Genomic DNA, 26755 nt, shown 5'->3' on the forward strand with positions numbered 1-26755 from the left:
GTAATGTATAAAGGCTGGAGTGAGTGGATGTGTAACATAATAGCCAGAACACTACTTCCTGCTTTTCAGCTCTCTAACTCTGAGTTAGTCAGTGACTATAAGGGGGGCCACATGGGACATAACTGTTCAGTGAGTTTGTAATTGATCCTCAGCATTCAGCTCAGATTCAAAAGCAACAGAAATGACCCATGTGGCCCCCCCTCATGTTTGGGCTCAGGTCCCGGTTTGATTGGTTATCCCTCAGTTCCGCACAGCACCCACCTCTGCTTCCTCCAGACACCCAATGGCGCTGCTAGAATTTGTTCTGATCCGTGCAGCACAGATAATCCCAATGTCTTTATTAAAATTATATATATATTTACACACATACAGGGCCAGCACCCCTTATATAGAGATGCAATGGGAGGAAAAAGCAGGGGAAACATAGGAAGCCAGCAGAGGATTGGTTGGAAGAACTTTGATTGGCAGGTCCCAGCTAAAGGTGTCTACCTCTATTTGTCCAGCCCCCGTCCAGGTGATGATCTCTGATTGGTTCTCAGGAACAGTAGGTGCCTCCATGGGCTCCCGGGAGGTGACAAACTCAAAATGGAGGCGCCACTTCAGTGAGACTGTGGGGGACACAAAGACGATATGAGCAGCTGCTCTCATATAAACACATTGGTTTTGGGACAATCTACTGGCCGCTCACCCCCTGCCCAGCAGCCCCATGTGACTTGCACCCTGGGGTGTGGCTACTGATCCCTCTCACTGACACCCTTCCTATTACAGCAGATTTATCTAGTGGCCCTAGAGAACTCATGGGGGGACTCACCGATGTTGGTGCTGAATCCAGGACAAGACGTGAGGGGGATGGGGAGACTGAAGCTGGTGCTGGCCGAGTGCAGACAGGACTCGTGGTGCTGAGCGTGGCTAGTGATGGTCACCGGCTGAGCCCGAGATCTCCTGTACTCCTCCTGCACACTCTCTTCTGTCTGCAGCAACACCGAGTACTGTGGGCGGAGACAGACTGATTGTACACGCCCCTCTATCAGGTGCATAGGGGTGGGGGCAATAGAACTTATAGGAGTACAATGAGGACCTGGGGCCTCACTCACCTGCAGACAGGGAATGTCACCGTCAGAGAAACTGAATGTGCCAATCACATCTTCTCCAATTTTATAGACCGTCTTAAAGATGCAGAACGTGCCCACGCGGCCCTGGCTGTTACTGATATTAAACTGGTCTGAGAGGGAAAATGTCACAGGTTAGAGCCCCCCAGTGATGCCCGTGTGTCTCCAGGACTCATGCCCAGAGCTCAGGGACGGGTATAACCATGAGCAACCCCTGTCCCTTTATACAACTGCCAGCTCAGACTGCCCCCTAATGTACAATGCGAGTGCAGCACCCTGTGATTATTCCTCATATTCTTCTAACAGACTCAAATGCCAACACCCAGAATTCCAAGGGGAACAGAAGGAGCAGTAGTGAGAGGAGATGGCAGGGAAATTTGTAGAAGCGAGTCCAGACCCAATGCCTAGGCAATGCCAGCCTAATAGCCCAACTAATAGTGGCACAGTGTAGGACCTTTCGTTATTGCATAGTGTAGGACGGCACAGGGTGGGACGGCACAGGGTGGGACGGCACAGGGTGGGACGGCACAGGGTAGGGCGGCACAGGGTAGGGTGGCACAGGGTAGGATGGCAGAGGGTGGGACGGCACAGTTCAATACTTACGCAATGTCCTACGGGACGTCAGAGTCATGAGAATCTCCACGGCCGAGTCCAGGAGCCTCGAGTCTTTCTTCCCTCCCTCCTCCTCATCCAGGAAGGGGTTGGAGGGGGCAACCTCATCCTCCTGTGTGGGCTGGAAGTTCTGCAGCGCTGAAATTATGGGAGAAAATTTGTGATAAAAGAGAATTTCCACAATTACTGGGCACATAAATCCTTGGAGAAACATGCTCAGGGCTATTGCCCCATTGGCACAGTGCCCCCTACTAGCAACACTCCCCCACCCTATTCACTGCAGCCAGACATGTAATAAGGTCTGTATAATCCTGCCGCAGACAGCACTGGATTTTGTGCAGCTACTTATTGAATTGCCAGTTGGACTTGCACAACAGCTACACTCCCACAATGCACAGCAGCTACACTCCCACAATGCACAGCAGTTACACTCCCACAATGCACAGCAGTTACACTCCCACAATGCACAGCAGCAACACCCCCACATGCTACTCACACTCCCTCAGTCCATTGTTTCCAGTACACTCACATACTTGTCTGCCAGTAGCCACCGCTCCTCAGGGGTTGCCCAACCTGCCCTAGTGCCTCCTCATTTCCTACACCAACATGGGGCCCCAAGACTTACCCTGCAGCAGGAGCACACGGAACGGCACCCGCAGGAGCTGAATGGGGCAGTTAACTCTTTGGCAGCCAATTGTCAGTTTGTAGACGTATTTCACAGACTGGCCACGGAATGAAGGAGGAGCAGCAAGGGGCAAACTCTCACAGTAGGAATCTATGAGCAAAGATAAGTGTCAGTAACTCTCAGCCAGGAACTGGTTACTGTTTAAATGTACCCCCGATGGTGCCCCACCCCAATCTCTTTACAATGACACAGGCTGTGCCTCACTCACTTACAGGATTTGGTCTCTCCAGGGTCCAAGCGCAGGTCACAAAACAAGATTTTGGGGGGTGTGGAGAGGATGCACTGACCCCGCTCACCTGAAACAAACAACACAATTCTGTCATACGGCAGTGGAAAGCACTTGAGGCCCATATATCTATATATATATAAAGAAGTAACAGAACCCTCCCCACCTCGGTTTGGGACAAATACTGTCTCATTCTCTGCCTGAACGTCCTGTCTGGGCTCCTGATTCGCCGGGAGGTGTATGCGGCTCTCACTGGCATGGAACTGGCAATGAATCTGAGCACTAGCCCATGCCAGGGTCTCACTGTGGGACAGACAGAATGTGAATGTTAATGACCCATCTGGGCTTCCATTCCCTAAATGCTTCAGACTATACATTTCCCATCTTACGTTTTGCTCAGGTGAACACTGTGTCCCTCCCATTCTCTTCCCCTACCAGATTCTATGGTTACTGAGCACTATATATAAATATATAAGGGGATATGATCACTATATATAAATATATAAGGGGATATGATCACTATATATAAATAAATAAGGGGATATGATCACTATATATAAATATATAAGGGGATATGATCACTATATATAAATATATAAGGGGATATGATCACTATATATAAATATATAAGGGGATATGATCACTATATATAAATATATAAGGGGATATGATCACTATATATAAATATATAAGGGGATATGATCACTATATATAATATATAAGGGGGATATGATCACTATATATAAATATATAAGGGGATATGATCACTATATATAAATATATAAGGGGATATGATCACTATATATAAATATATAAGGGGGATATAATCACTATATATAAATATATAAGGGGGATATGATCACTATATATAAATATATAAGGGGATATGATCACTATATATAAATATATAAGGGGATATGATCACTATATATAAATATATAAGGGGGTATGATCACTATATATAAATATATAAGGGGGATATGATCACTATATATAAATATATAAGGGGATATGATCACTATATATAAATATATAAGGGGGATATGATCACTATATATAAATATATAAGGGGGATATGATCACTATATATAAATATATAAGGGGATATGATCACTATATATAAATATATAAGAGGATATGATCACTATATATAAATATATAAGGGGATATGATCACTATATATAAATATATAAGAGAGATATGATCATTATTTATAAATATATAAGGGGATATTATCACTATATATAAATATATAAGAGGATATGATCACTATATATAAATATATAAGGGGGATATGATCAGTATATATAAATATATAAGGTGGATATGATCACTATATATAAATATATAAGGTGGATATGATCACTATATATAAGTATATAAGGGGATATGATCACTATATATAAATATATAAGGGGATATGATCACTATATATAAATATATAAGGGGGATATGATCACTATATATAAATATATAAGGGGATATGATCACTATATATAAATATATAAGGGGATATGATCACTATATATAAATATATAAGGGGGATATGATCACTATATATAAATATATAAGGGGATATGATCACTATATATAAATATATAAGAGGGATATGATCACTATATATAAATATATAAGGGGATATGATCACTATATATAAATATATAAGGGGGGACAGTAATGAAATAGAGAAAGTACAGAGAAGAGCAACTAAGCTGATAAAGGGAATGGAAGGGATCAGTTATGGGGAAAGACAAGTTGAGTGCAGCAACCTGTGATTATTCCTTATGTTCTTCTAACAGACTGAAATACCAACACCCAGAATTCCAGGGGACTCAGTAGTCTGGCAGCACTGGAGTAAAGAGAAAGGAGATGGCACAGAGTCACCATGCCAATATTTAGAGTCCCAAGGCAAATAGCAGACTGTATTTGGAACGAAGAGGGGGTCATCATGCCAATACCCAGAATGCTAATTTAAATGCATGTAACTGCGCAATACTGATTTCTGGCAACACCAAATTGGTTGGATTAGCTCGTTAAGCCTTGAACTTCATAGGCAGGTGTGTCCAATCATGAGAAAAGGTATTTAAGGTGACCAATTGCAAGTTGTGCTTCTGTTTGACTCTTCTCTGAAGAGTGACAGCATGGGATCCTCAAAGCAACTCTCAAAAGGTCTCATGGTTTAGGGGAAGGCTACAAAAAGCATCTCAGAGGTTTATTAAACTGTCAGTTCCAACTGTAAGGAATGTAAAGAGGAAATGGAAGGCCACAGGCACAGTTGCTGTAAAACCCAGGTCTGACAGGCCAAGAGAAATCCAGGAGCGACATATGCGGAGGATTGTGAGAATGTTACAGACAAGCCAAAGATCATCTCCAAAGACCTGCAAGAAGATCTTGCTGCAGATGCAGGTGTATCTGTACATCGTTCTACAATTCAGCACAATTTGCACAAAGAACATGTGTATGGCAGGGGGATGAGAAGCCCTTTCTGCACTCACACAAACACACTCGCTTGTTCTATGGAAAAGATCATTTACACAACACACAGGCATTTGGGAACAAAGAGCTTTGGACTGAGGAGACACAAATTGACTTATTTGCTCATAACAAAAAGCTCTTTACATGGCGGAAGAAGAACACGACATTCCAAGAAAAACACCTGCTACCGACTGTCACATTTGGTGGAGGTCCCATCATGCTGTGGGGCTGTGAGGCTAGTTCAGGGGCTGTGTAGCTAGTTCAGGGACTACTGGGGCCCTTGTTAAAGTCCAGGGTCGGATGAATTCAACCCAATATGAACAAATTCTTCAGGATAATGTTCAAGCATCAGTCACAAAGTTGAAGTTCCGCTGCAGGGGTCGGATATTCCAACAAGACAATGACCCTAAACTCACTTGGAAATCTACAAAGACATTTATGCAGAGGGACAAGTACAATATTCTGGAGTCCCCCGACTTGAATATGATGGAAAATCTATGGGATGAGTTGAAGCAGACTGTCCATGCTCGGCAGCCATCACATTTAACTGAACTGGAGAGATTTTGTATGGACCGATGGTCACAAATAGCCACATCCAGAATCCAGACACTCATCAAAGTCTATAGGAGGCGTCTAGAGGCTGTTACATTTGTAACTAAGTATTGATGTAATATCTCTGTTGGGGGTGTCCAAATTTATGCACCGGTTATGATGTATATTTTCAGTTAATCCAATAAACTTGATGTCACTGCTGAAATACTACTGTTCCCATAAGGCAAGTTATATATTAAAAGGAAGTTTCTACTTTGAAAGCTCAGCCAATGAGAAACAAAACTGCAAAGAATTAAGAGGGGTTCCCAAACTTTTTCACATGACTGTATATAAATAAATAAATATAACTCCCCAGGCTCAGGGTTATTTGTGCTCCTCTCAGCCCCAGGCAGGAGCTCATGAAGCTGTGGGTCAGTGGATGGGTCGTGAGTGGGTCAGTGGGTGGGTGTGAGTGGCACTTACCTGCTGGCAGAAGTAGACTGGGCAGACAGGGGGTTAGTGAAGGTAACGACACATTCCACAATCTCCCCGGCCAGGAACACTGGGCCCCTCACCAACTTGGCCACCACCTCAATCATCTCCACAGGGTCTCACTCTGGAACCAGAGAACAACATGAGACTCTCACTCCCCCCACAGAGCTGAGACTTTACTTCCCCTTTAATACGTCACATTAATATGAGGCAAATGGCAGAGGGGCCGCTGTAACCTGACACAGACACATGATGTCACATGACATAGAGGAAAGGAATATGATGTCACAGGCTCAGGAGTAAATGTGAGTCTGACGTCAGCGTCACAGACTTTTACTCATGTTCCCCAGCCTGTAGCCCCCCCTGTATATCAATAAACACCCCAAAGTCTCGTCCCAGGGGGCCCGGCCAGCGCCATGGAAGTAGTAAACAAATCACTGGGCACTTCCATTAGCCGCTACCTACCTGCCCAACTCCCCCCGCCGCACTTGGTTAGACCCAGATAGGTAGTTACGTCATCAGTTAGCGACCACCCGAGTCTCACTGCTTTCTTCGGCTGCTTCCGGGAAATCTGATCGCATATGCCCCAGGTTTCCGGAGCCGTTCGGCTGTTTCCGGACACTCTCATCTTGTCTCGGCTCCACAGCGATTGGTCGCTTTGTTATGTTTTGTTACCGGTGCCTGAGAGGGACAGGAAGGGACAGACTCCCTGGGAGAGACAGTCTGAGAGTTACCAGAGACAGACAGGCTCCTAGTGATACAGAGAGACAATCTGACAGAGATCCAGAGGGACAGGCTCACAGTGAGAAAGAGACAGAGGGAGAGATTTCTTGTAGAAAGAGAGTCCCAGAGAGACAGGATCCATGAGTGAGACCCACAGACACAGACTGATGATTGAAATCAGCTCTTAAAGGGACAGACTGCCTGGGAGAGACAGTCTGAGAGATACCAGAGACAGACAGGCTCCTAGTGATACAGAGAGACAATCTGACAGAGATCCAGAGGGACAGGCTCACAGTGAGAAAGAGACAGAGGGAGAGATTTCTTGTAGAAAGAGAGTCCCACAGAGACAGGATCCATGAGTGAGACCCACAGACACAGACTGATGATTGAAATCAGCTCTTAAAGGGACAGACTGCCTGGGAGAGAGTGTGAAAGAGACCCAGAGGGACAGGTTACCTGTGAGACAGTCTGAGAGAGACTAAGAGGAGCAGACTACAGAGAGGCCCAGGGAATTGGCTACTGAGAAAAATCCAGTCTGAAAGAGAGCCAGAGGGACAGTCTGCCTGCGAGAGATCCATTCTGTTAGACACCCAGTGGGACAGTCTGCCTGGGACTCTGGGAGAGAAACAGTCGAGACTGAAAAGGCACTGACTGTTTGAGAGAGAAAACCCCAGAGGGACAGGCTGCCTGGGAGAGAGACAGTCTGAAGTCAAAACCAGAGATGTAACAAACTTCCTGGGAGAGACTGAAGACATGCTGCCTGGAACAGAGACAGTGCAGGAACCTGAATGCCAATGAGAGCAAACGACATGCGAACATAAAAGAACACAGAACAAGCTGGAGCTTACTGAAGAGGCCATACTGCCAACAGACGCTGTAAAAGAGACTACTGAAAGTCATGGATAAGTAAGGCAGGGTAGGTGGATCCACGAGACCCAGGAGGGCCAAATGTTTGGTAGACTGGGGCTGAGGTCTCTTTAGAGCACAGGAGGAGACATACACAATTTTCCTCCATGCCAGGTGTCCTGTATCACTGAAGGGACAGCTCCCATCGTATCACAATTTATGAATGAGAGTGCTTCAGAGACTACATGTGTCTGTGGTGCCAGAGAGAGTGCTGTAAGCAACAGTTTGGAATTTGTCAGAGCTAATGGGATTAACTGAAAAGATGGGGAAAGCTGATATGGGTGGGCGCATGGAGGGTAGTTGGTACATCTGTACATCTATGAGGTCACATCAGCTGCCAAGCACTACGTCGAATTTAATATTAGTGCCCCAGTCTCTTTAGCTGGTAAGTCGCAAGTGTAAGTAAGTGTTGGAATTGAAAGGAGCACCCAGAGGTCTCTCAGTCACAGACACACACGTCAATAATATACGTGGGCAAGAGATTAACCAGGACTTGTTAAAGGGGCCATTTGTCAGTCTCTGAATTGGCCCATCTGCTAATTGTAAATTATTTTTGAAGCTCTGCAAGTCCAAGTGGCATCTGTAACGAGACACAATGTCTCGGGCAAATTCCACTTGTTGCTGTAGAGAGACAGCTCTGCTGCCAACACATGTGTCCTCTGAATTGCACCTGTAAAAGAAGGAAACAAATCACAAGACCAGGGATTCTATCCTTCACCTCCAAGCCTGGACAACAGAACTGGGAGGCAGAAGTGAAGCAGATTTAACTAGGGGGTCATGCCCCCCCCCCCCCCACAAAAAAAAGTCTGCACTGACAGGAGGGCCATGAAGGGATCTAAGGTCATAGGTCACACTAAGAGGTTCAGAATGGAGGCCAAACTTCAGCTCAGAGGCTCCTAATGTGGAGGCAGAGCAAGTGCTTCATGATGGAGGCCAAGCTATGGGGGGAGCTAGATATGTCATTGAGGGTTCATGGGGCTAAGCATTAAGAGACAAGTTTAAGAGGGAACTGCTCAAGTCTTCTAGGGGTTGTGGTACCCCAATAACTAGACAAATACTCACAGTCTCTCTTCACTACTCAGGTCCTGAAGGCAGATCACGTGACGACGAGGGAGGAGCAGAGTTTGAAAAGGCCACACTGCCCAATAGGGAACCACTACAAGCCAATGTTCATTAGCCAGAACCACCCGTTCCTGCAGAGGAAATGATCAGTCACTATCAGTTCAGACTGAATATCCCAACTGGGCCCTGGGGTCCTCATTCAATAAGCAGTGAGTACAGCACAGGATTACAGCAAGCCATTATACCCCCACTGGAGGCACTAAAACCTCTAGTAAGAGACACACACGACTTATAATTATTATTATTTACATGGACTCCTCCATACCTGTGGCCCCAGACATACCTTACGTGCCCCCTGCATCCGGCAGTAGTCCAGTAACATGGGAAGCCCGCGCTCCTGCAGGTACCGCCTCTGTGTCCTGTTCTCTGTCTCAGCCTCGTTGGGATGGAAGTTACTGGGCCAGATCTAAAGAGAAGAAGCCATCTTACTGAAGAAGCCACACTCATGTAATGGCCACTCCCATGCACTTGATGTCAGGAGGAGCAGCGTGAGTTTTTCCCAGGCTCCTTTTGGGTCAGGGGATTTATTTAAAGTTTGTGAAGATTTCTGTCAGGAAAACCCTCCCCATTTTTCCCCTCAAAAAAGTGCTCCTAAAATAGTGATGAAAGTGTGGAGCCACTTGGGTTACAACAGAGGGGCAAGCGGTGACAGAAAGGACAAGGTGCCCAAGTGAATAGTCTGGACAAACAAGCAGAAGCAGGTGCTGAGAGTTGCAGTTCTTCTGGTGCTGGGAGTTGCAGTGCAGAGGCAGAAGCATACCAGGAAGCAGCTGCAAAGCATGCTGGGAGCCAGGAAGGAAGTGCTACAGGCAGTCATGGAAAGGGCGGAGCTATGATGTGATGGGGCAGGTGAGGGGAGTTCCCACAGTTTGTAGCCAGGAATCTCAGTAAAGAATTTATTTTTTAGCCCTGCAGATGTTTTTGCCACAATAGGAAAAGATTAAGAGGGAAGCTCTAAAATGGGAGGGGTTTAGCATGAGCCACACCTCCAGGCCTGAGACCACTCTGTCCAATTCTGTGTAAAACCCAGGCCGGTCTGTGGCCCCAGATAATGTGCTGATCTGGCTGCTGATGGGTGGAATTGTCTTGTTCCAAAGCACCTCCTCCTTTTTTATTGGGTATCAGGTTGCCCAGGTGCTCCTCAGGGGGCAGGGTTAGCACTTACCTAACAGTGCGGGTGAGGGTTGGAACAGCCCATCATGGCTCCTTTGTTTTCAAAGATCTGAGGAGGAAAGAGAAAATGAGAAACCTCCTGCCCTGGAACTCCCCTCACACCCACTAATGTCAGATGGTGACCCACAATTACTTATTAAATACCCCCCAATCAACCCTCAGCACTCGGCTCCAGAACTGCACCCCCTAAACTCACGGACTTCCCCCTTCAGCCTCTCTGATACTCCACCCACTTTCCTTTACTGTAACCTGTAGTGTGACCCCCAACCAATTGTGCCCCTTATGCTCCTCCTCCTAGAGACACTTACCTGCCTGTCCAACTCACCTTGTAATTCTGTAATTCCTCTTGTACTCAAACTGCCCAACCACAAGCCTTTCATAGACTTATTATATCCCCCATCATAACCCTGCAAGAAGTCTGCTGCAGCTCTAGTCAAGAACACAAGGGGTGTGCTTTTAATAAATTGGGGTGCTGCCATCAGTACAAATAGTTTATATGGGCATATCTGCAGCATCCATAATGATCTGTATAGAGAGATACCCTATATATTTATATCTGTACAGAGAGATCCCATAAAACTATGACAGCATAGGTATTCCCTGTACTAAGCACAATTCAGCAGGAACAGTCCCCTAAGTTTGCTCATAGTCTGTACAGAGAGATCCCATAAAACTATGGCAGCATAGGTATTCCCTGTACTAAGCACAATTCAGCAGGAACAGTCCCTAAGTTTGCTCATAGTCTGTACAGAGAGATCCCATAAAACTATGGTACATAGGTATTCCCTGTACTAAGCACAATTCAGCAGGAACAGTCCCCTAAGTTTGCTCATAGTCTGTACAGAAAGATTCCATAATATTATAACAGGTATTTTCTGCAATAAAATGCAGTGGCCAATTAAGAGTGTAACACCCCCATCCTCACCTGGACCCAGGGGTAAGTGGCAACCAGGTGAGTTATAATCTCCGCCCACTTGTCAATGACATCACGGAGCTCCGGCGCAGACATCAGGGGAAGGGAAATGTCAGACCACGGATGGAAACACATGACCTGACTGGGGAGGAGAGAACAAAAACATTAGGAGAATTATGGGAACAGCGAATAAACACATTGAGGGGTTTATTTAGGGTGAGCCTTTTACATTGCAGCTGGAGGTTTCAAGATTTGCCGCAGGCCCAGACTGACAATCTGTGGATTCTGGCAAATGCCAGAGGGGCTGCTATAAGATGTGATGCTCAAAAGGAGAGACAGAAAGCGGAGTGTATGGCGTCGTGTAATGTTCACGAATTAAGCACCATGCACTTTAAAGATTTCAGTCACCATGAATTGACAAGATTTTCACTTTAATTAATTTTTTATTCAATGACCACAGAAGAGACGATCAAACTAATCACAATAAAATCACAACTTTATTTAAGTTCCACAGTTGATCACTTGAAGCAGGAAGACACATTTGTCAACACAAGGTTGCTTTGGGATTGTGCGACGCCATACACTCCGCTTTCTGTCTCTCCTTTTGAGCATTGAATCAGGTTTCATTTATAGGAGTAGTCAGCACATCCACGCCGAGTTGCTCCTAACTCTCAGTCAAGGGGTAACCCTATGGGAAAGCAATTTGGTTAGAAGGTGCGGCAACCAATTATTAATTAATTTTTTAATTTCTTTGCTGTTATAAGATGCCATAGTCACTCACTATTTATTGGACTGGGGGGGGGGCTGTTTGGGTCTCTCTGGACTTGTAAAGCCGGGGCCTATTTTAATTCTCAGTCCAGAGTTAATAATAATAATATATAGTTATAGGTGTAATGTGACAAACACAGCAGCACCCAGAGTATTACCCTACTGTTCCCAATGTAATCTCTTATTTCTCTCCCTTCTCCAAAGCCCCTCCTATCTACTGCTCTCTTGGCTCTTCCCACCCCTGCCCTGATACCCCACCCCTGCTCTTTCCATTCCTGTCACTGGTCATTGCTCCTCCTCTCTGCTCCAAAAGCTCCTCCCCCAACCCTTCATACAAGTCCACGCCCTCCTTCCTCATCCGGTACTTCAGTCTCCACCCCACAGGCCAGTCATGAGTGCAAGCTTATGGGCACAGATAATTACCAGACCCCTCTGGCTGATTTTGATTGGAGCAGAGGATGATCACTGGAACCTGGGGGACAAACAGAAACTCACAACTCAATGGACAATGACTTGGCGAAGCAGCTTGCTGCCTCTCTCTCTCTCTCTCTCTCTCTCTCTCTCTCTCTCTCTCTCTCTCTATATATATATACAGTATATACAGTATATCATTTCCTATAATCCTCCCAGGGCTCTACCCTGCCCCCACCTGACAGTACCACTTGCCCTTGCTCACCTGCCCCCCACTACTTCTCCATGCCCGCAAGCTGTTCCCCTATAGCGCTACCCACTTACCATGATCAGTAGCAAAGGGGCCACTTACCTGGTTGTGGGGCATCAGGCTGCAGAGCAGGGAAGTCATTGTGGAAGAGGTAGGTGCTCTCATACACACCATTCGCCTTCAGAAACAAAAGTAAAATAGAAATTTTGGGAAAAATCTGCCTCCAGCTCCCTGTCCCTCCAGTATCCCCTCCCTGCCCCTCTAGTGCACCTGAGATTTTTAATTGAACATGAACTACACCCCCCCAATTCTCACTGGGCCCCTGGGACATTCCTCCCCCCCATATCCCTTGAGCATTACCTCTCCTCCTGCTCTGTGGGCCCCCCAGGCACAGGGGGCTGCTGGGATCATGTCTGGGATTATTCTCCTCGGGGGCGTCTCTATCTGCCCCTGCCAGGGGTGTTTCATACAATGCGCAGAGACCAATCATCACACGGGGGGTTGTAGTGGAGGTGCTGGTGCTTTGTGACATGAGAGATAATGACACCCCCTATCTGCCCCTCAACCCCGGGAACTTGCTGCTTCTTACCCACACCATGCCCCCCAGCACCGCCCCATTGTTAAAGGGAAACTCTTCTTCTAAATATCTAATAGTAAATCTAAAACAACTGGACTTGCTGAGTAATCAATGAAGACGTTTCACATCCGAGCAGCTTCTTCAGTACAACTGACTGGTGTGGGAAATTCTGGGCATATAAACTCTTCCACTAATCCAACCACAATGGCACATTGTAACTCTTCAGAGAGGTGAGACTCACAGAGGTGTGATTGTGTGTAGTTACTGGGACATACCTCCCAACATTTTGGAAGTAAAAAGAGGCACAAAAATTTTTTTCCCGCACTTAGCGCAGCAAGTTTTTTGACCACACCCCTTTCTGTGGCCACACCCCCTAATTACCATGTACGTTTTACAAAATTTGGCAGGTTATGAAAGTTTGAAAATATTTCTCCTTATCTAAACTGTGTTTTTGTGTCTCAAAATTGTTACAAAGTATCTTATTTGCACCTGTTAGCTGTTCTGGGCTCTCTGCTAAAAGCCAATTAAGTGAGAAACTTTGTTTCTTTTTCTGGCTGTTCAGTGCAGAGAAAAGAGGGACTTTCCAGTACAAATGAGGGACTGCGGGTTGAGCTGTCAAAAGAGGGACTGTCCCTCCGAAAAAGGGACAGTTGGGAGGTATGCTGGGATAGGATTTATTAGCTATACCATCACCTGGATGAAGAAAAATCTTCATAGTCGTCTTCTTCTAAATGTTTCTATGTGAGACACACTAATTGCTCATGTATTGGACACAGCCCCCAAAAGTGTGGACACCCCAATACACGTATGGGGGTCAGAGTGCTGTGTCACAGGGGTAACAGACAGTGCAGATATGGGCACAGCATGTGCTACACTGGCAGCTCCACCCCTGGGACTGGGAGAGTCACATGACTTGTACACGGGACCCCTATGGAACAGGAGCTGCAGGGGAGGAGACAGTGTCGGACTGGGATGTCAGGGGCCCTACAGAAAACCTTAGGCTGAGGGCCCACTTTCCAAATACTATACCTCCTCTCCTCACTCAACCTCTTTATTCTCCTGGTCTCTTTTCTCTACATACTATACTCTATTCTTTCATTATTAAGCCTCTTTGTTCCCATAAAGAAATAGGGAATGGCCATGATAAAGGCTAAATGTTTAGAAGCCAGAGGCCACTGACACCCGGGCCCATCAGGAGTTTTCCTGGTATCCCTGTGGGACAGTCCAACACTGGGAGGAGACTCTAGAGAAGTGACACAGATGAGGGACCTTGAGCCGTTAATGTTTCACAGCCCGACCTTCCCGCAGGGGTAACATCTTATCTCCTACATTCCTGCGTTTGATAAAACATCTCATGCAACGTCAGACTCACAGGGGCAAAAGTCCCCAATGGGAGGGAGTATTTGAGTGTTGGCTAGCAGGGCCTGCTGGGAGCTGTAGTTTAGTGCTGTAGGAATTTGCCTTCCTGCCTGTAGGCCCCTCTCATGCTGGGACTGTATTGGGCAGAATAAGAGGAGAGACTCACAAGGAACTGTCAGACTTGAGATGAGATTGTTATTCGCACCTCATGATTCAGTCTGTGAGCAGCCAATCACCTTCTGTCTGGCATCAGCAGTTTCCTCAGCCCCTCCCATATACATCTAGCCCCTCCCATATACATCTAGCCCCACCCTCGGTCTCCCACAGGCCTGAGCTAAATATTTTTTTTTGTAAAATATTCTATATAAATTTTGTAAAGTAAAATCCAGGGGTACAGAAGAAAATGGGGGATGGGGGGGATAATAGAAAGTAGTTCATACCATCAGTGCATTGTATTAGTCTTAAACCAGCAATATCAGCATGAATATACACAGTAAATAAATTCAATTAATGATCAGTAAAGGCATAAATAATGTAAATGTAAGGTGTAGGGGTGGAGATTTGTGTCATAGAGGAAGGAACTAAGGCTGCCTAGTGTAAGATGGAGACTCTCTACAGTCTGTACAGATGTACTTTATTACTTTGGGATACATACCTCCCAACTGTCCCTCTTTTGGAGGGACAGTCCCTCTTTTGACAGCTCAACCTGCAGTCCCTCGTTTGAATTGGAAAGTCCCTCTTTTCTCTGAACAGCCAGAAAAAGAAACAGTTTCTCACTTAATTGGCTTTTAGCAGAGAGCCCAGAACAGCTAACAGGTGCAAATAAGATACTTTGTAACAATTTTGAGAAACAAAAAAGGTTTAGATAATATAGAAAAATATTTTCAAACTTTCATAACCTGCCAAATTTTGTAAAATGAACATGGTAATTAGGGGGTGTAGCCACAGAAAGGGGCGTGGTGAAAAGAAATTTGCTGTTCTACGTGCGAAAACATTTTTTGTCCCTCTTTTTACTTCCAAAATGTTGGGAGGTATGTGTAAATAAGAGTGTTACTATGGAGACAAACTGAGCGATCTCATTGACTTTATCCAATTCTTAGGAGTCGGGGGATTAGAAGATTTCCACAGTTTAGAGATAAGAATTTTAGCCGCACTGAGTAAATGCCGTTCCAGAGTGAAGTCCCTTTCCTTAGTTTCCGGGTCCCAAAAAAAAGCAATGTGGGTGCTGGGGAGGCTGGTATGTCTCTATCTAGGGGTTTTATATCTCTATCTAGGGGTTTTATGTCTCTATCTAGGGGTTTTATATCTCTATCTAGGGGTTTCATATCTCTATCTAGGGGTTTTATGTCTCTATCTAGGGGTTTTATATCTCTATCTAGGGTTTTATATCTCTATCTAGGGGATCTCTATCTAGGGGTTTTATATCTCTATCTAGGGGTTTTATATCTCTATCTAGGGTTTTATGTCTCTATCTAGGGGTCTTCTATATCTCTATCTCTAGGGTTTTATATCTCTATCTAGGGGTTTTATATCTCTATCTAGGGGTTTTATATCTCTATCTACTATGTCTCTATCTAGGGTTTTTATATCTCTATCTAGGGGTTTTATGTCTCTATCTAGGGGTTTTATATCTCTATCTAGGGGTTTATATCTCTATCTAGGGGTTTTAATCTCTATCTAGGGTTTTATGTTCTATCTAGGGGTTATATCTCTATCTAGGGTTTTATATCTCTATCTAGGGTTTTATGTCTCTATCTAGGTTTTATGTCTCTATCTTATATCTCTATCTAGGGGTTTATATCTCTATCTAGGGGTTTTATCTCTCTATCTAGGGGTTTTATGTCTCTATCTAGGGGTTTTATAGGGGTTTTATGTCTCTATCTAGGGGTTTTATATCTCTATCTAGGGGTTTTATATCTCTATCTAGGGGTTTTATATCTCTATCTAGGGGTTTTATATCTCTATCTAGGGGTTTTATATCTCTATCTAGGGTTTTATGTCTCTATCTAGGGTTTTATATCTCTATCTAGGGGTTTTTATATCTCTATCTAGGGTTTATATCTCTATCTAGGGGTTTTATATCTCTATCTCTATCTAGGGTTTTATATCTCTATCTCTATCTAGGGGTTTTATATCTCTATCTAGGGGTTTTATATCTCTATCTAGGGGTTTATATCTCTATCTCTCTATAGGGGTCTCTATCTAGGGTTTTATATCTCTATCTAGGGGTTTTATATCTCTATCTATATCTATTTATATCTCTATCTAGGGGTTTATATCTCTATCTAGGGTTTTATATCTCTATCTAGGGGTTTTATATCTCTATCTAGGGGTTTTATATCTCTATCTAGGGGTTTTATATCTCTATCTAGGGTTTTATATCTCTATCTAGGGGTTTCATATCTCTATCTAGGGGTTTATATCTCTAATCTAGGGGTTTCATATCTCTATCTAGGGGTTTTATGTCTCTATCTAGGGGTTTTATATCTCTATCTAGGGGTTTTATATCTCTATCTAGGGGTTTTATATCTCTATCTAGGGTTTTATATCTCTATCTAGGGTTTTATGTCTCTATCTAGGGTATCTCTATCTAGGGGTTTTATGTCTTATCTATATATCTCTATCTAGGGGTTTTATGTCTCTATCTAGGGGTTTATATCTCTATCTAGGGGTTTTATATCTCTATCTAGGGTTATATGTCTCTATCTAGGGTTTTATATCTCTATCTAGGGGTTTATATCTATCTATCTCTATCTACTATAGGGGTTTTATATCTCTATCTAGGGGTTTTATATTCTCTATCTAGGGTTTTATGTCTCTATCTAGGGGTTTATATCTCTATCTAGGGTTTTATGTCTCTATCTAGGGGTTTTAATCTCTATCTAGGGGTTTTATATCTCTATCTAGGGGTTTTATATCTCTATCTAGGGGTTTTATATCTCTATCTAGGGTTTTATTCTCTATCTAGGGGTTTATATCTCTATCTAGGGGTCTATCTCTATCAGGGGTTTTATATCTCTATCTAGGGTTTATATCTCTATCTAGGGGTTTTATGTTCTATCTAGGGGTTTATATCTCTATCTAGGGGGTTTTATGTCTCTATCTAGGTTTTATATCTCTATCTAGGGGTTTTATAATCTCTATCTAGGGGTTTATATCTCTATCTAGGGGTTTATATCTCTATCTAGGGTTTTACTGTCTCTATGCTAGGGGTTTTATTTCTATCGGGGTTTTTTTCTCATCTAGGGGTTTTAATTCTCTATCTAGGGGTTTTATATCTCTAGCTAGGGGTTTATGTCTCTATCTAGGGGTTTTATATCTCTATCTAGGGGTTTTATGTCTCTATCTAGGGGTTTATATCTCTATCTAGGGGTTTTATGTCTCTATCTAGGGGTTTTATATCTCTATCTAGGGGTTTTATGTCTCTATCTAGGGGTTTTATATCTCTATCTAGGGTTTTATGTCTCTATCTAGGGTTTTATATCTCTATCTAGGGGTTATATCTCTATCTAGGGGTTTTATGTATCTATCTAGGGTTTATGCTCTATCTAGGGGTTTTATATCTCTATCTAGGGTTTTATATCTCTATCTAGGGGTTTTTGTTCTATTAGGGGTTTTTATCTCTATCTAGGGTTTATATCTCTATCTAGGGTTTTATGATCTCTATTATATCTCTATCTAGGGGTTTTATATCTCTATCTAGGGTTTATGTCTCTATCTAGGGGTTTATATCTCTATCTAGGGGTTTTATATCTCTATCTAGGGGTTTTATATCTCTATCTAGGGGTTTATATCTCTATCTAGGGGTTTTATATCTCTATCTAGGGGTTATATCTCTATCTAGGGGTTTCATATCTCTATCTAGGGGTTTTATATCTCTATCTAGGGTTTTATATCTCTATCTAGGGGTTTTATATCTCTATCTAGGGTTTTATATCTCTATCTAGGGGTTTTATATCTCTATCTAGGGGTTTTATATCTCTATCTAGGGGTTTTATATCTCTATCTAGGGGTTTTATATCTCTATCTAGGGGTTTCATATCTCTATCTAGGGGTTTTATATCTCTATCTAGGGGTTTCATATCTCTATCTAGGGGTTTTATGTCTCTATCTAGGGGTTTTATATCTCTATCTAGGGGTTTATATCTCTATCTAGGGGTTTTATACTCTATCTAGGGGTTTTATATCTCTATCTAGGGGTTTTATGTCTCTATCTAGGGCGTTTATATCTCTATCTAGGGGTTTTTATGTCTCTATCTAGGGGGGTTTTATATCTCTATCTAGGGGTTTTATGTCTCTATCTAGGGGTTTATATCTCTATCTAGGGGTTTTATAATCTCTATCTTAGGGGTTTTATGTCTCTATCTAGGGTTATATCTCTATCTAGGGGTTTTATATCTCTATCTAGGGGTTTTATGTCTCTATCTAGGGGTTTTATGTCTCTATCTAGGGGTTTTATATCTCTATCTAGGGGTTTTATGTCTCTATCTAGGGGTTTTATGTTCTATCTAGGGGTTTTATATCTCTATCTAGGGGTTTTATATCTCTATCTAGGGGTTATGTCCTCTATCTAGGGGTTTTATATCTCTATCTAGGGGTTTTATATCTCTATCTAGGGTTTATGTCTCTATCTAGGGGTTTTTGTCTCTATCTAGGGGTTTTATGTCTCTATCTAGGGGTTTTATATCTCTATTCTAGGGGGTTTTATATCTCTATCTAGGGGTTTTATGTCTCTATCTAGGGGTTTTATGTCTCTATCTAGGGGTTTTATGTCTCTATCTAGGGGTTTTATTCTCTATTCTAGGGGGTTTTTTTTATATCTCTATCTAGGGGTTTATATCTCTATCTAGGGGTTTTATATCTCTATCTAGGGGTTTTATGTCTCTATCTAGGGGTTTTATATCTCTATCTAGGGGTTTTATATCTCTATCTAGGGGTTTTATGTCTCTAATCTAGGGGTTTTATGTCTCTATCTAGGGGTTTTATGTCTCTATCTAGGGGTTTTATATCTCTATCTAGGGGTTTTATATCTCTATCTAGGGGTTTTATGTCTCTATCTAGGGGTTTTATGTCTCTATCTAGGGGTTTTATGTCTCTATCTAGGGGTTTTATGTCTCTATCTAGGGGTTTTATATCTCTATCTAGGGGTTTTATATCTCTATCTAGGGGTTTTATATCTCTATCTAGGGGTTTTATGTCTCTATCTAGGGGTTTTATATCTCTATCTAGGGGTTTTATATCTCTATCTAGGGGTTTTATATCTCTATCTAGGGGTTTTATGTCTCTATCTAGGGGTTTTATGTCTCTATCTAGGGGTTTTATATCTCTATCTAGGGGTTTTATATCTCTATCTAGGGGTTTTATGTCTCTATCTAGGGGTTTTATGTCTCTATCTAGGGGTTTTATATCTCTATCTAGGGGTTTTATGTCTCTATCGAGGATCTGGGAAGAAGCGTGTGATTAGCGGCAAAAGCTGGAGAGGTCAGGGCAGCTCCAGAATATAAACATTAGTGTTCCCTTTAGACCTCCAGCAGCTCTTGCTTGTGTCTGGGTATATCCTGTGTAATCTCACCGGGTGTAACTAATATGTAATAACCATCTGCTCTAAATGTTATAGTTAAGCTCCTGAATCTCACAACATTGTGAGCGATATATCAGGTCTGTGTATAGATTGGCTGGGATTTCTATTTCTAAGTCATATTCCTAATTGTTCTTTCCTCTGAGCCAAATATTTCATCCATTGCTTCTGTGACTGTTCCTACATCCGGGCAAATGTCTGCAGTATGGGGCAGCTGTAACTATGGCAACGGGGCAAAGGGAGAGTGAGGAGAAACAGGAAGTCAGGCAGAGGAAACTGTGACAGGAAAATGTGGAAGAGACGAGGGAAGAAATGAAGGCGTGGGGTCAGTACCGCTGGGATGGAAAACAGACTCTATAAGCTCCATGGGGAAATGTTCCAGTTCAAACAACCACGGAAGTCAGTAGTTGCGTTCCAAGCCTCTTTCTCTGATCACATATCATAGCAACAGCCAATAGTTGCACAGTAACTGGTTCCAACAGGGAGGATCACGTGTCTCGTAGACTTTGTGACAGAAGAAAGGTCACCTGACTGCGGGCAAAAGCTATTAGGCCATGGGTCTGGTGGGCGTGCCCGAAAGTCCTCACGTGCGATGTCTACAGTGGGCGTATCTACAACTATCACCATGCTCAGGAGGGTGCAGTTTATTGGTTCCTGTAATATAGAGGGTGTGATCGTGCGTTTATTTTAAGGAACGACCAGCTATTGGCCTAAACTGTGGGCGGGTTTAGTTATCGCGCTACCCATTGGCTGTCTGTCAGAATCATTGGAGCAGGAAGTTTGGGGGTGTGGCTGAGTTGGGAGATTGGTTTCCAGGAGTCGTGAAGTCTGAGCGTCATCTGCCCGGCGATTCTGTTTTACTCTCCGACCCCGGACATGGCGCTGTGGTTGGGGCTTCGGGCGGTGCTGGTGGTCGCGGGGCTGGCGGTGCTGCTGCAGCTGATCAGGGGTTGGCTCAGCTCCAAGTCCTACGTCTTCAACCGGGAGGAGATCGCTCGTCTGGCCAAGGAACACTCGGGTACCGACACTTTCTACTTCCTGGGCTTCCTCTCTCCACTTCCTCCTTCCTCTACTGCTTCCCCCTCTCCACTTCCTCCCTCCTCTCCTGCTTTCCTCTCTCCACTTCCTCCTTCCTCTCCTGCTTCCCCCTTCACTTCCTCCTTCCTCTCCACTTCCTCCTTCCTCTCCTGCTTCCCCCTCTCCACTTCCTCCCTCCTCTCCTGCTTTCCTCTCTCCACTTCCTCTCCTGCTTCTCTCTCTCCACTTCCTCCTTCACTTCCTCCTTCTTCTACTGCTTCCCCCTCTCCACTTCCTCCTCCACTTCCTCCCTCCTCCCAGCCACTGACCCCTCCTCTCCTCTTTGCCCCTTCAACACGTGTCTGTAGCCCCAAATTTGTTAGGGACACTCTCACCTGGGGCTCCTCAGGGATTGGGGAGCTACTGGGACCCCTCTTACTTGTTGGGGAGCTAATGGGGGGGGGCTATTTGATTGGGGAGATACTGGGGGCCCCTCTAAATGATTGGGGAGCAACTGGGGGCCCCTCACTGATCCCTCTGTGTCCCCCGCAGGGCTGGATTATGAAGTGGCTTTCTCTAAAATCATCGTGGAGCTGAGGAAGAAGCACCCGGGTCACATTCTGCAGGACGAGGATTTACAGTGGGTGTTTGTGAATGCGGGGGGCTGGATGGGCTCCATGTGTCTGCTCCACGCCTCACTCACTGAGTATGTGCTGCTTTTTGGCACCGCTGTGGATACTGGGGGCCACTCAGGTGAGATCCCACTCCTGGGGTTCGGGGGGGCATAGATACTGAGTAACAATGTCTGACATTTCCACTTTTAGTAAGTTATAGAATGGCCAATGCTAAGCAGCTTTTCAATTGGTCTTCAATATTTTTATTTTTTTAATAGTTTTTTAATGATTTGCCTTCGTCTTCTGACTCTTTCCCGCTTTCAAATGGGGGTCACTGACCCCATCTAAAAAATAAAGGCTACAAATATATTGTTATTGTAACTTTTTATTCCCCATATTTCTATTCAGGCCTCTCTTATTCATATTCCAGTCTCTTATTCATAGTGTATGGTTGCTAGGGGAATTTGGATCCTAGCAACCAGACAGCTGAAATTACAAACTGGAGAGCTGCTGAATAAAAAGCTAAATAAGTCAAAAACCACAAATAATAAAAAATAAAAACCAATTGCAAATTGTCTCAGACTATCCCTCTCTACATCCTACTAACAGTTAATTTAAAGGGATACTGTCGTGGAAAAACATGTTTTTTACAAAATGTATCAGTTAATAGTGCTACTACAGCAGAATCCTGCATTGAAATCCGTTTTTCAAAACAAGAAATGGATTTTTTTATATCTAATTTCAAAATTTGCTATGGGGCTAGACATTTTGACATTTCCCAGCTGCCCTCAGGTCATGTGACTTGTGCTCTGATAAACTTCAGTCACACTTTACTGCTGCGCTGCAAGTTGGAGTGATGTCATTGCCCCTCCCTCCTACAAGCTGCTGTAATGTAAATAGAGCCTTGTCTGCTGAGCCTGTCAATTGTACAGTAGGCAGGAATCAAGATAAACTCCCACTGACACCACTTCAGAAGGACTCAAATAACATAGTCCTGTGATCACTGCCAGGGTCGGACTGGGGGGCCTAGGGCCCACCGGGACTGCTGTCCAGGGCCCCCCAGCCCCCGCGTCCCCTTGCTGCGGCGCCAGCGCCGCGCTCCCCTTTGGCGTTGTCCCACGCCGGCGCGCATGCGCAGGTGGCACCCGTGCCGACGAGAATGCGCAGACAGCGTTTTTTTTTTTTTAACTACTACGATTGGGGGTCTGGCCTGGCGGGGCCCCTTGAAGGTCGGGGCCCACCGGGTATTTTCCCGGTGTCCCGCCGGGCCAGTCCGACACTGATCACTGCCCCCACTTACGTTTCAAAAAAAAAAAATATATATATATATATATATATATACACACACAATTCATTTTGGACACTGGAAAAAATATTTTCTATAGATAGTTTATTATATTTGTTTACACAAAAATGAATGGCAGAAACACAGGAGTAAACTCCCAGGACTGATGACAGGGAATAGAAAAAAGGATAAAATAAGGAGGAAAACTTAGGAGGAAGTCTAGGAAGGGTTAAAATAGCTGAGGAGAAAGGAGGCAGTAAGTAGTTAAGTAAAAAAGAAGTATTGCAGGCAGGAAAGGAGCGCAGTGTGTGTGAGGTGGAGCAGAGGGACCTCACAGCTCCTTTAGCTCATCTAGTAACCAGTAAAACTAACTAGGAAGGCAACAAGGAGAGAAAGCTCCTCCCTCCAAAGGAAAGCAGAGAACAAACTTACAGAAGGGGAGGAGCTTTGATAGTGTCTGTGGGAGGAGCTAGTGCAGCTGTAGAGCAGAACGTAGGAAAGTGAAAGTAATTGGTTCCCTGCAAACCATGTGACCTCTCTCCTCCAAACATCACACGCATGGGCAGAGAGGGGAGGGGCTAGATTGTCATGTGGTAGTGCAGGGACCTGGATTTTCATTACAGAGTGGCTGCCTCCAAGCACACAGGTAATGCTGGGCCTGCTGTTAGAGCAGCACACGATGAATGTGTAATGAGCACAAATGGAAGCCCCCATGACAAAATACAAACTAAAATAACTTATGCATGGATTTGTGGATTAACATTTTATTTGCCACACAGTATTTATAGATGTGTGTTTTTTATAAAAATGCAAAAAAAAAAAATTTTTTAAAATGACGACAGATTCCCTTTAAAGGTGAACAACCCCTTTTAATGGCCTTGTGTGTGGGGGTCATGTGATTCCGGGGGGCCTGTAACTGAGTGAGTTGGTGTCAGTGAGTGAGACAGGGGGGCCCCATCTTTCAATAGGAAGTGCCGGAGGGCCGATTGGGGCAGTGTCAGCCCAACGGATCCACTCACTGGTACAGCACAATTTGGATATTGGGGGCCTCTAGTCTAAACCTTTAGTTACTGAATATTAAATGTCAGGATTCTGTTCTTTACATTATTGGGGTCAACAGATCGAAAGAGCAACAGGGAAACACCCAGGCCCCCAACTTTATACCAAACCAGTCAAATCACCTGAAAGATCAGGAATTGTGGTCCCGAGTTTTACTTCTTCTCAATTACGTCTCATATCCCTCAGTGATGTACAGTAAATGGGGGGCACATCAATCACATTCCAACACTACGGGGCCAATAGGAGAGGTGAGGGGCCCCGGGGCATTACACCGCTCATATGAACATTGGGGCGAGTCTCAGACTTCCCAAACACATCCAATCAGACGGCAGGGAAAGGGCCCTCCCTCCTGCACTGGAAGGAGCCAATAATATCTGAGAGGAATGTGGAATGTGCAGACTTTGCTCAACATGGTGCCCATTCTGTAATTCTGTCTATTGCCAGTAGGTGGCAGAGTGTGGGCACTTTGTATGAGAGCAAAACTGAATGTGTGTGCCCCTTTAAAGGAACAGTTCAGTGTACAAATAAAAACTGGTAAATAGATAGTCTGTGCAAAATAAAACATGTATCTAATATAGTTTATTAGGCAAAAATGTAATGTATAAAGGCTGGAGTGAGTGGATGTGTAACATAATAGCCAGAACACTACTTCCTGCTTTTCAGCTCTCTAACTCTGAGTTAGTCAGTGACTATAAGGGGGGCCACATGGGACATAACTGTTCAGTGAGTTTGTAATTGATCCTCAGCATTCAGCTCAGATTCAAAAGCAACAGTTATGTCCCATGTGGCCCTCCCCTCAAGTCTCTGATTGGTCACTGCCTGGTAACCAGGGTAACCAGTCAGTGTAAACCAAGAGAGCTGAAAAGCAGGAAGTAGTGTTCTGGCTATTATGTTACACATCCACTCACTCCAGCCTTTATACATTACATTTTTGCCTAACTAACTATATTAGATACATTATTTATTTTGCACAGACTATTTATTTACCTAGTTTTTATTTTTACACAAAACTGTGCCTATGTTTGAGTTACAGTGACACCTAGTGGAAGATGTGGGTAAATTTCAAGCATTGGGGCCACAGATAAACCCCAGGGAATGAACAAACCCCCATCAATTTGTTCATTGGATTTGCCTCTTCTGTGACTGTTATTGTGACTCAATATGACAGAGCTGCACCCCAGGGGCCCAATGCAGGAATATTCAGCAGCTACAGGGGCCCCAGTGGGGACAATACAGAATAATGGAGACTATTTTGCCCTAGGATTTGGGGGTCAATTACTCTCTTCTCTGAATGTGTTTGGGACGGAGAGAGGTGGGGCCCCGAGGGGACACACAGTGACTTCTCTCTGGTTTCCAGGTCGTTACTGGGCGGAGATATCGGACACCATACTCTCTGGAACCTTCCGCCAGTGGAAAGAAGGAACGACCAAAAGTGAAATATTTTATCCAGGTAATTACTGGGCCGAGAGGGGAAAGTTCTTGCTAAATGGGGGGTCACTAGTGAGTGGGACGAGGGGGTCTTATTGTGCCTTACAGGGGGGCAACATGTCTGTATGTAAAATATTCCTTTTCCCTTATACACCCCCAAACTTCTTCTCCTCCCTTACCCCCTGTGATTAAATCCCTGAATTAGAAGATGTATATAAATATGTGTGTGTGTGTATCAAGCCCAGGCTGAGATGTGCTGCCCCCGTATTGCTGGGAGTTGTAGTTTAGCAGCAGGTTGCCGGTTCCTAATGTTGACCTTCTCATTGCAGGAGATACCATTGTGCATGAGGTGGGGGAGGCCACGTCGGTGCAGTGGAGCTCTGGGACGTGGATGGTGGAGTACGGCCGGGGGTTCATCCCTTCCACTCTGGCCTTTGCTTTGGCCGACACCATATTCAGCACCCAGGACTTCCTCACCCTCTTCTACACTGTGAAGGTTTATAGTAAGGCCCTTCTGCTGGAGGCCAGCACCCACCTCTCACAACTGGGCTTCTTCTGACTGATGCCGCTGCCATACTGATTCACCCTCTCCCTTTCCTGGGCTCATTTCTGCCTCTACCAGCGGGGGCACTAGCTCTGTGTAACCCCCCCCATCCCATAGTGTCAGATCTATGGAGCAGCCCCAGGAATATCTATGGCCTTGAGACGGGGCTTCCAGGGATCCCCCAGGGCCAATCAGCATTGTTACTCGGTGTCACCTGACCTTCAGGCTGGGCCCCAGTGTTTCAGAGCCACTGACTTGTGTTTGAGACCCACAATGTGCCGCACATTCAGGCAGTCGGGCCCTAAGCTGGAGCTACAACACTAACACTTGGGGCCCCACAGGATAAATAAAGCATTTGCCCATATTGGGAGAGGAAACACTGAATTCCTGACTGTGTCCTGAGTGACTTTCTCTTGGCTCCTCCCCCTGCGCCCACAGAAATATTGGGGATCCCCCTGACCTCACATCGCTGGATCTCGGGGGGGGGGGGGGAAACGTTCCTGATATAAATTACCCACATGCCCCCTCTGTGGCAGAATGTCAGAACTCATGCCCAGGCCTCAGTCAGGCAGCATGTGCCACTCATTTACTCATGTCCTCACCACTAGGTGGCAGTGTGTCTGTGTGTAGATTTGTGTGTGTGTATATTTGTGTGTGTGTATATTTGTGTGTGTGTATATTTGTGTGTGTGTATATTTGTGTGTGTGTATATTTGTGTGTGTGTATAGTGTCCCAGAGAATCTATGTGGCAGCTCCCACCTCCTCTATTTGGCTGATTTTCTATGAGTCGGGAAGTAGCGGAATCTCAGTGGGAAACCAGTTCTGTGTCCAGCCAGTGTTGGTGTATGAGGGCATCGTGCCGTGTGCCCACCCTTCCCTATAGGAAATCATTAGCCAT

At 44.6% G+C, this 26755-nt stretch overlaps 2 protein-coding genes and 1 long non-coding RNA gene across 4 annotated transcripts; 2 read left to right on the top strand and 1 right to left on the bottom strand.

Moving 5' to 3' along the window:
- Nucleotides 1-323: 323 nt before the first annotated feature.
- Nucleotides 324-9713, bottom strand: rgp1.L (RGP1 homolog, RAB6A GEF complex partner 1 L homeolog). 2 transcript variants are annotated; one of them, XM_041580098.1, is made up of 10 exons: nucleotides 9642-9713; nucleotides 9165-9287; nucleotides 8822-8952; nucleotides 2799-2935; nucleotides 2619-2702; nucleotides 2347-2496; nucleotides 1713-1859; nucleotides 1095-1222; nucleotides 812-989; nucleotides 324-608 (listed from the first exon to the last, which is right to left on the bottom strand). In XM_041580098.1, exons 1-10 carry the CDS (start codon nucleotides 9696-9698, stop codon nucleotides 385-387), a joined length of 1359 nt encoding a protein of 452 aa, XP_041436032.1. In that variant the 5' UTR covers nucleotides 9699-9713; the 3' UTR covers nucleotides 324-384.
- Nucleotides 7440-9787, top strand: LOC108719204. Its single transcript, XR_001936183.2, has 2 exons — nucleotides 7440-7769; nucleotides 8842-9787. It is a non-coding gene; the product is annotated as an uncharacterized LOC108719204 (long non-coding RNA).
- A 10949-nt stretch (nucleotides 9788-20736) lies between these two features.
- Nucleotides 20737-26241, top strand: sigmar1.L (sigma non-opioid intracellular receptor 1 L homeolog; the record flags this gene model as incomplete). Its single annotated transcript, NM_001093544.1, is given in 4 exon segments — nucleotides 20737-20928; nucleotides 21480-21680; nucleotides 25243-25335; nucleotides 25643-26241. Coding segments are annotated over 4 exon segments (666 nt in total). The 3' UTR covers nucleotides 25873-26241.
- Nucleotides 26242-26755: the final 514 nt, after the last annotated feature.

This window comes from Xenopus laevis, chromosome 1L, assembly GCF_017654675.1.
Source record: "Xenopus laevis strain J_2021 chromosome 1L, Xenopus_laevis_v10.1, whole genome shotgun sequence".
NCBI lineage: Eukaryota > Metazoa > Chordata > Amphibia > Anura > Pipidae > Xenopus > Xenopus laevis.